The 9,650-nt window shown below is 46.3% G+C and overlaps 1 protein-coding gene across 1 annotated transcript; it reads right to left on the bottom strand.

Annotated features, from left to right (window-relative positions):
* Positions 1 to 308: 308 nt before the first annotated feature.
* On the bottom strand, positions 309 to 9,046 carry LOC311104422 (coagulation factor X-like). The gene is made up of 9 exons (XM_084146253.1): positions 8,921 to 9,046; positions 7,886 to 8,062; positions 6,422 to 6,591; positions 5,967 to 5,991; positions 5,665 to 5,778; positions 5,285 to 5,419; positions 2,640 to 2,755; positions 2,300 to 2,417; positions 309 to 2,141 (listed from the first exon to the last, which is right to left on the bottom strand). Exons 2-9 carry the CDS (start codon positions 7,974 to 7,976, stop codon positions 1,606 to 1,608), a joined length of 1,305 nt encoding a protein of 434 aa, XP_084002379.1. The 5' UTR covers positions 7,977 to 8,062; positions 8,921 to 9,046; the 3' UTR covers positions 309 to 1,605.
* Between the last annotated feature and the right edge of the window lie 604 nt (positions 9,047 to 9,650).

The following is a 9,650-nucleotide window of genomic DNA, read 5'->3' as shown; positions in this document are numbered from 1 at the left end:
CATGCTAGTGAAAGTAATTTACACCACAAGGAAAAGCAGTGGTTCTGATCCATCTAAGAGCTTTGAGAAGGTGCTGGAGATCAAAGTAGGCTACAGTTGACGGCATTACATAGTTATAGATGGCTTTGCACGTCGTCATTTTGCACGTCGTCATTGTGACACATTTACTTTGAAGCAAATGTTTGTTAATGCCCTGCAGACCAGACTTGAGAGTAGACCTGTAAACATGTGGAGTCTTCCCTCTCTTTTGTTCTTCTTTCTCTTCAATCGACCCATATTCCTCAGTAATTCATTCAACTGACACCAGATCAGAGGTTAACTTTTATTAATACATTCTTAGTAAAGTGACTAACATTAAAAGGTATACAGTGCAATTACCAACCCTTCTCTCCCCAAAAAAATAACAACATCAGTTAAGAGTAAGACGAGAGCAACACAACATGCTGCATTATTTAACGTTCCCCTAGTCTAGCTGCAGTCAGCCAGGTACTATATTTGGTAGGACATGAGACAATGGTATTTTAATGAAAGACCGCCACCTTGCGGGATAAACAGAGAACTACACAGATATGGGTTATGTTCATTAGGGCAGTGGTTCCCAACCTTTTTCACTTACTGTGCCATCAACAGAATTTTGCTCTGCCTAGAGTACCCCTGAATTACCCCTGCAAGTGCATTTTACCAGTAAGCCTATGGTCTCATGAGTCTTCTCAAGTACCCCCTGTGGATAGGCTAAGTACCCCCAGGGGTCCTAGTACCCCTGGTTGGGAACCACTGCATAAGGGCACACAACGTGCAAACGTTTTTGAAAATGGCAGTTCATAAAGGACAGATCCAGGTAAACCCTCTCTGTTTTAGTCAATTTTCTTCCATTTGGTGACTAATGAACACAACCCTGGTGACAACAATACCACTTTTTTTTTTTTATAGAACTCATATTCTATATGGAATTCAACTTATAGGCCTAAATGTTTTTTTTTTCTTCTGAAATGACAAGGAATAATTTAAGGAAAGGACATCAGCCATATGGAAAACCAGACCATTCCCATGAAAAAAGACCTAAGATAAGAGTTATGTATGTTACACAAAAGGAATACATCTCAATTTCCCCCTTTTTCTCTGGCCCTCCGTTTACCTTGTGTTTTCAGTCCTTCATCATGCTCCTGTTCAGCTCTCTTCCCTCCCTCCTCTTCTCCTCCCACAACCCCTATCCCTTTCCACCTCTATCCAGTATTACAATATCCTCACCTCCCTTCTCCCTGTCTTCTCTTCCCTATCCATTTACGCCTTTGTCCAATACCATCAATTCTCACACGTATTCTCCTAACCCCCTCAACCTCTCCCTCTCTTCCCTGTACCCTCCATCCCCCTGATCACCACCCCTAAATCCCAAATCAACTCATAGTCTCTACCCACAAAGCACTTACATAGATCTGAAAGGATTGGACTGGTATAAGCAATATGATGGTAGCTCCATCTGGCCTTCTGATAGGCCAGACGGGAATTGCCGCCATATAGCTTAAAGGACATCTTTCCAATCCTCTCAGATCTACCCTAATGCATAGGGGGTGGGGGCTAGGGGTTGAGTTGGGATTCAGAGCCCCCTTAGCGTGAGTCCATGAGGGGCTGCAGCCAAAGCAGGAAGCGGGACACCTTCTGGTAGATGTAACCCTGACGACAGTCTGCCCCTGTTGGTCTGGAGACCACCCCGGTCAGATAGAACACCTCCCTGTGGAGAGATAGGATGGGACTCCCCGGCCCCAAGATGCAGTCACCATTGGGTCTTACTGTCGTACAACCCATCTTGTTGGTGACCAACCCTGGGTGCCTCTCCACACACTGGGGCAGACGCTCGTATGCCAGGTGGTTGAGAGTGAGCGGGCCCTGGACCTCCGTGGCGTCCACAGGGTCCTTCCAGCCAGTGACCACTGCCGGGTACTCGCCGGTCATCAGAACGACCTCTGAGAAGTCGCGTTCAGGCAGGCAGGCAGCGACCACGTGTTTCTTATAGACGATGCGCTCGCGGAGCTCGAGGACGGCCAGGTCGTTGTCAGGGTGACCGGGTACGTAACGGGGGTGGACGTGGACGACTCTGACATACATCGTCTGTTCGCCGTCTTCAGATGCGGTTTGGCGCTTGCCTGGGAGGGTAGGGAGGAAGTACTCCAAATCAATGAAGGAACACATACTATAAAGCAAATCAAAAACATACTCTCTCACACACACACACACACCACTTCCACCACCAGTGGAGCCTGAGCCCATAGACTGGACATGATGCCCCATGATGATCACTCACCGACAGCCACCTGGAAGTTGATGTATTTCTGGGCACACTGGGCTGTAGTTAGAACCAGGTTCTCCTTGAGAATGACACCACTACAGAACCCTACAGACTCTGCACTCTTCAGAATGGCCTGCATAAAGACAACACAATGCCACAGTTACAGCATACAGCCGAGATGTCACAGCAAAATACATTATCACACCTATGGGAATATTGGGTTAATGTGCTGTAGCTTTGGTAGTGAGGGGTTGACTTTCTGAGAAAAATGAATTTGAGAGCGGAATACTGCCTGTCAGTTGACAGTGCTAGCTGTGTGTGTGTGTGTACCTCATAGTGGTGTGTGTTTTCCTACCTGCCAGGGACACTCTCCAGAGTTGCAGGCGAGTCCCTCAAAGTTGCTGGCGATGTTGGCTGACTGTCTCTTTGTCCACTGGCTTAGGCTGTTCACCTTCCCACAGGGGAATGTCACTGAGAGAGGGATGGAGGGAGAGGGAAGGAGAGAGAGAATTACAGAGTATAGTTTAGTACAGTACTGTATAGTACAGTTTAGTATCTAGTATAGGATAGCATTAGCCTCGTACGAACCATCCTGATCTCGCAAGCTTACATTCTGTTTCACTATCCGTGTAGCAAAACAGAATGTAAGCTAGCGAGATCAGGATGGTTTGTATGAGGCTAGAATAGCATAGCATAATACAGTACAGAATAGCTCCTCACTTCCAATAGGCAGAAACTCAAACAGGAAGTACCCGTGCTAAGGTCTATTCAACGCTGGTCTGACCAATCGGAATCCATGCTTCAAGATTGTTTTGATCACGCGGACTGGGATATGTTCCGGGTTGCCTCTTAGAATTACATTGACGTATACTCGGACACGGTGACTGAGTTCATCAGGAAGTGTGTAGGGGATGTTGTTCCCACTGTAACTATTAAAACCTACCTAAACCAAAAACCGTGGATAGATGGCAGCATTCGAGCAAAACTGAAAGCGCGAACCACCGCATTTAACCACGGCAAGATGACTGGGAATATAGTTGAATACAAACAGTGTAGTTATTCCCTCCGTAACGCAATCAAACAGGCAAATTGTCAGTACAGAGACAAAGTGGAGTCGCAATTCAACGGCTCAGACACGAGACGTATGTGGCAGGGTCTACAGACAATTACGGATTACAAAGGGACAACCAGCCACGTCGCGGACACCGACGTCTTGCTTCTGGACAAGCTAAACACCTTCTTCGCCCGCTTTGAGGATAACACAGTGCCACCGACATGGCCCGCTGCCAAGGACTGTGGCCTCTCCTTCTCCATGGCCGACGTGAGTCAGACATTTAAGCGTGTTAACCCTCGCAAGGCTGCCGGACCAGACGGCATCCCTAGCCGTGTCCTCAGAGCATGCGCAGACCAGCTGGCTGGAATGTTTACGGACATATTCAATCTCTCCCTATCTAAGTCTGCTGTCCCCACTTGCTTCAAGATGTCCACCATTGTTCCTGTACCCAAGAAAGCAAAGGTAACTGAACTAAATGACTATCGCCCCGTAGCTCTCACTTCTGTGATCATGAAGTGCTTTGAGAGGATAGTTAAGGATCATATCACCTCCACCTTACCTGACACCATAGACCCACTTCAATTTGCATACCGCCCAATTGATTCACAGATGATGCAATCGCCATTGCACTGCACAATGCCCTATCCTATCTGGACAAGAGGAATACCTATGTAAGAATGCTGTTCATTGACTATAGCTCAGCCTTCAACACCATAGTACCCTCCAAGCTCATCATTAAGCTCAGGGCCCTGGGTCTGAACCCCGCCCTGTGCAACTGGGTCCTGGACTTCCTGACGGGCCGCCCCCAGGTGGTGAAGGTAGGAAACAACACCTCCACTGATCCTCAACACAGGGGCCCACAAGGGTGCATGCTCAGCCCCCTCCTGTACTCCCTGTTCACCCATGACTGCGTGGCCATTCACGCCTCCAACTCAATCATCAAGTTTGCAGATGACACAACAGTAGTAGGCCTGATTACCAACAATGACGAGGCAGCCTACAGGGAGGAGGTGAGGGCCCTGGCGGAGTGGTGCCAGGAAAATAACCTCTCCCTTAACGACAACAAAACGAAGGAGCTGATCGTGGACTTCTGGAGACAGCAGAGGGAGCACGCCCCCATCCACATCGACGGGTCGCAGTGGAGAAGATGAAAAGCTTAAAGTTCCTCGGCGTACACATCACTGACAATCTGAAATGGCCCACCCATACATACAGTGTGGTGAAGAAGGCGCAACAGTGCCTCTTCAAACTCAGGAGGCTAAGACCCTCACAAACCTTTACAGATGCACAATTGAGAGCATCCTGTCGGGCTGTATCACCGCCTGGTACGGCAACTGCACCGCCCGCAACCGCAGAGCTCTCCAGAGGGTGGTGCGGTCTGCCCAACGCATCATCGAGGGCACACTGCCTGTCCTCCAGGACACCTACAGCACCCGATGTCACAGGAAGGCCAAAAAGATAATCAAGGACATCAACCACCCGAGCCACGGCCTGTTCACCCCGCTATCATCCAGAAGGCGTGGTCAGTACAGGTGCATCAATGCTAGGACCGAGAGACTGAAAAACAGCTTCTATCTCAAGGCCATCAGACTGTTAAATAGCCATCACTAGCCGGCTACCACCCGGTTACTCAACCCCACACCTTAGGTCACTTCAATAATGGAACACTAGTCACTTTAATAATGTTTACATACTGCTTTACTCATTTCATATGTATATACTGTATTTTGGTCAATGCCACTCTGACATTGCTCGTCCTAATATTTATATATTTCTTAATTCCATTATTTTACTTTTAGATTTGTGTGTATTGTTGTGAATTGTTAGATACTACTGCACTGTTGGAGCTATGAAAATATGTGTATGTGACCAATAAAATGTGATTTGATATGATAGGATAGCATAGTATAGCATAGTAGTATTGAAGCAGGTATATGGTCACTGACCTGCAGGAATACACTTCACCCTCTCCTTCTCCTCTAGTTTCCAGCCACGGGCACAGGAACACTCATAGGACTGGTATCCTGGCTTACAGAACTGACTGCATCCCTTGGTCTTATCCAACATACATACTGTCTGATCTACAATCACACACAGAGAGAGGGGGAGAGAGAGGAAGGGGGAGAGGGGGAGAGAGAGAGATGAGAGGATTACGACAAGGTATATTTCATATTTCGACAGCACAGGTAGTGGACACATAGACAGATTTCAAATCATTTCGGATTTGTTGAATTTGTTATTTTGAAACTTAATAAAAATAAAAATAAAGATTTTTTACAACATGAGTTCCCCACCAACTCTGTGTTGGGTCCTTCACGTCTCTCACCTGTCTCGCAGTGGACTCCAAAGAAGCCTGACTTGCAGACACAGTCGTATCCCCCCACACTGTCTGAGCACATGGCTCCATTCTTACACGGCTTCTCTGCACACTGGTCCCCATCTGTACACACACAGAGTTAACAACACAGCCAGTCAAATGGTACATCCACTAATACAAGACACACATTATTGGGTGAAGCTATTTTAACTGTGACACCAAATCACATGGATTTGAATTGAGTGTTAACCCAAAAGACTAAGTACTCTGATATGTTCCAGGAGAACGTCAGTCAAAGTCATTACACTTACCTATGTAGACTGACCAGAAGATATCCTGAAAGATCAAAACAAAGTCCACTGTCAGTTTGATTCAAAATGTCTACAGAATCATCAGAAGTCCACTGTCAGTTTGATTCAAAATGTCTACAGAATCATCAGAAGTCCACTGTCAGTTTGATTCAAAATGTCTACAGAATCATCAGAAGTCCACTGTCAGTTTGATTCAAAATGTCTACAGAATCATCAGAAGTCCACTGTCAGTTTGATTCAAAATGTCTACAGAATCATGAGAAGCAAGAAGACAGATAACAAGAGGAGAGGAGTGGAGAGGTAAGGAAAGGAGGAAGGTTTGGAGGTTGTTAAAGAGGATGTCTGAGGGGAGAAAAGGAAGGATGAGATTAAGGAGGTAAGGAAAGAAGGGAGTCTAATAGAGGGAGGTGTGAGGAGAGAAGTATGCTCAGTGGAATAAGGGAGCATTGGCCCACCGTGCGGTAGGAGTCCTGGAAGATCTCCCTGGCCTCCTCATAGTTGCAGACCTCCTCCAGACACTCCCTCTCCAGGTTGGCAGGGAGCAGGCTCTCCTCGTTGCCCACGTTGGCCCTCTTCTGGCGGGACAGGGTGATCACCTCACTGGCCTCTTGCTTGTCCAGGAACACTGGGGGGGAGGGGGGAGGGGGGAGGAAAGGAGAGATGGAGCCCTGAGATAGAACTTGGAGCAATAGGATACACTTGCAATGTTGAAGCTATTTAGTCATTGTACTTAATTTTGACACTCATTCACAAAAATAACAATTTTTTATCTCAATGGATAGTCTCTTTTTCATATAACCTGATTCCACTTAAATAGTTAGGTCACACATTTGAAAATAGTTTGTTACAGATTCTCAGCCTAAATCTGTCAAATCTATGTAGTAGAGTACAATAGTAACATTCTTTGTTACTCATTAACTACGGCCTAAACCCAGTTGGATCCCCACTCCCTAAAAAGGGGTCTCAGATTCTATTAAGAATGCAGCCTAATGTCTCCATGACAAATTCTCCTTATCTAATGTAAACATGACCCTTCCCTGTCCTGGTGTCCAGTCTAGTGGAGAAACAGGCCCCCTCCCTGTCCTGGTGTCCTGTCTAGTGGATAAACAGGCCCCCTCCCTGTCTTGGTGTCCTGTCTAGTGGATAAACAGGCACTTTCCCTGTCTTGGTGTCCTGTCTAGTGGATAAACAGGCCAATTCCCTGTCCTGGTGTCCTGTCTACTGGATAAACAGGCCAATTCCCTGTCCTGTTGTCCTGTCTACTGGATAAACAGGCCCATTCCCTGTCTTGGTGTCCTGTCTAGTGGATAAATAGGCCCTTTCCCTGTCTTGGTGTCCTGTCTAGTAGATAAACAGGCCCCTTCCCTGTCTTGGTGTTGTGTCTAGTAGATAAACAGGCCCCTTCCCTGTCTTGGTGTCCTGTTTACTGGATAAACCGGCCCCTTCCCTGTCTTGGTGTCCTGTCTAGTGGATAAACAGGCCCCTTCCCTGTCTTGGTGTCCTGTCTAGTAGATAAAAAGCCCCCTTCCCTGTCTTGGTGTCGTGTCTAGTGGATAAACAGGCTCCTTCCCTGTCCTAGTGTCCTGTCTACTGGATGTGAGTTCCTCCTTTCAATGTTGTGCTTTGAGACCCAGTGAGCCCTCTAAATAATCCATTATCATTCCTGGCTGGATTGGTCATCCAGGGAAAATTACCATCCAAGGAAAGTCCCTCTGTGCCCTTTTGTTGGGGGCGGCAGGAACCCTAACGGTTAAGTGCGTTGGGCCAGTAACTGTTGATGTGCCTTAGAGTAAGGCACTTAATCCTACTGTAATTGCTCCTGTAAGTCGCTCTGGATAAGAGCATCTGCTAAATGACTAAAATGTCAAATATGTTGCTCAGGGCCATCAGCCAGCAGCATGGTGTCCCTGGTCCCTTACCTGTCTTGGTGTTCTTAGTGTCCAGTCTGGCCGTCACAGCTCCCAGTAGCAGTAAGGAGAGCAGGGTGGCAGCGGTGGCTATGGAGCCCATGGTGGCAGCTAGAGGACAGTCTGCCTGTCTGCCTGTTTGTCTGTCTAATACTGTCAGCTCACCTCAGCAGAGCTCAAAGGTCACACCTAAAAACAACAAGGACCAGAGTTCAGAGATTCACACATTCTGACATAGACATCACAGATGACATCATTTTCTGTCAGGAGGAGCCAGTCAAGGAGCTTCAAAGAGGAGGGCCATTTTATGTGCAGGACCAGAGTAACCTACAAAACGAGGATAAATACTAATTGTTGTGAGTGTTGTTAAAAGCTTTTGGATCTTGGGATAATCATTAAAAGCTTGAACTTCAGTCTTGCAGCTTCCGCTCTTTCTCTGTAAAGTAAGCTCAAATCAACAACCTATTTGTTTAATAGAGTTAAGACGTCAAATGAGCCCATCAGAACAGTGACAATGCATTTTCTAAAGAACCCCCGGACTGTTCAATGCTGCCATCGTGTGGTATTATTCCCGGTTTATTATTGTTTCATCCATTTCCAATTGTAAACAACAAAGAGGGATAACATCAAACTCCCAAAACAAACTAGATTCATTGGTATTAGGCCTAATAAAATAGTTGGTTTAATAGATTGCCTGTAACAGAACGAACAAAATAAACCAGGCCTGTGTATTTATATTTAGTCCAATATGAATATGAACTGGTTCATGTTGTGAATGATGGTGCTGTTGGCTATAAAACAACATATGACACGACCAGACTAATCTGAAATGATGCTGTAAAAGCTTGGGCTACCACACACCACTAAAAACACATACGAACGTATGGCTCCTAAACGTTATTGAAAATATAGAGGCCTATTATGCATCCACGCTATATTATGCTACCTAAATCGCAACGCGTATCCCATTATGGGAGAGATGGACCGCTATTCAGGGCGCGGCAAAACGCATGATTATTAGAACGGTAAAAAAGCACGGTAACCTACCGTGCGTCGGACTTCAACAGGGGCTTGGACGGAATGAGAAGGATGACAGAGGCCTGTTCAGTTGGTTCAGTCTCTGGTCCGGACACGCAGTTCACTTTCCCCGTGTGGATCCTCGGCTCTGAGATCGTAATATGGGGCTGACAGCATCACACTCCAGTGTTGCTTTTCAGGCCACTGCGACGTGTGTAATCAACCACGCGAGGGCGCTCTTGAATACTTTATTCAGAACCATAAATACAAATGCTGTATTGGTCCGTGCTACTGTATTGGTCCGTGCTACTGTATTACCCAATGATGGATTGTTGATGCTACTGAATGTACTCGCCAATGAGAAGCTTTGAAGCCGCCGCCATGTTGGTACTCCTGAGAAGGAGCAGTTCTCCAATGTTTCATGGACAAAATTACACGTATTTAAGTCTTTTTTTGTTGTAGTTGGGACAGTAACATTAGTACTCTAAACAAAAAAATGGGGGGGTAAATGTAAATGTTATCAGTTACGTTACCAGCAAAAATACTGTAATCAGTTTACAGATACATTTGAAAAACTAGATGATTACTGATTGGATTACTTCTGAATTCAGAAAGGATGTTTTCAAAATGAAATACATTATGACACCTTTCTGTTTTCTCAATGACATTCAATTCAGCATTGAAAAAAGTGCATCGCAGTGCTAACTGTGCCACTAGAGATCCTGGTTCGAATCCAGGCTCTGTCGCAGCCGGCCGTGAC

The sequence above is a fragment of the Coregonus lavaretus genome, assembly GCF_964263955.1.
Source record: "Coregonus lavaretus genome assembly, chromosome: 28".
Classification (NCBI taxonomy): domain Eukaryota; kingdom Metazoa; phylum Chordata; class Actinopteri; order Salmoniformes; family Salmonidae; genus Coregonus; species Coregonus lavaretus.
The sequence above is the reverse complement of the archived record's forward strand: the minus strand, read 5'-3'. Positions and strand labels throughout refer to the sequence as shown.

Excerpts from the sequence above, each read along its gene's own strand:
- LOC311104422 (XM_084146253.1), bottom strand. The coding sequence starts at position 7,976 with ATGGGCTCCATAGCCACCGCTGCCACCCTGCTCTCCTTACTGCTACTG. Across the intron at positions 5,420-5,664 it reads TGGAGTCCACTGCGAGACAG|ATCAGACAGTATGTATGTTG; the intron begins GTGAGAGACGTG and ends GTGTGATTGTAG. Across the intron at positions 2,142-2,299 it reads CAACTTCCAGGTGGCTGTCG|GCAAGCGCCAAACCGCATCT; the intron begins GTGAGTGATCAT and ends CTACCCTCCCAG.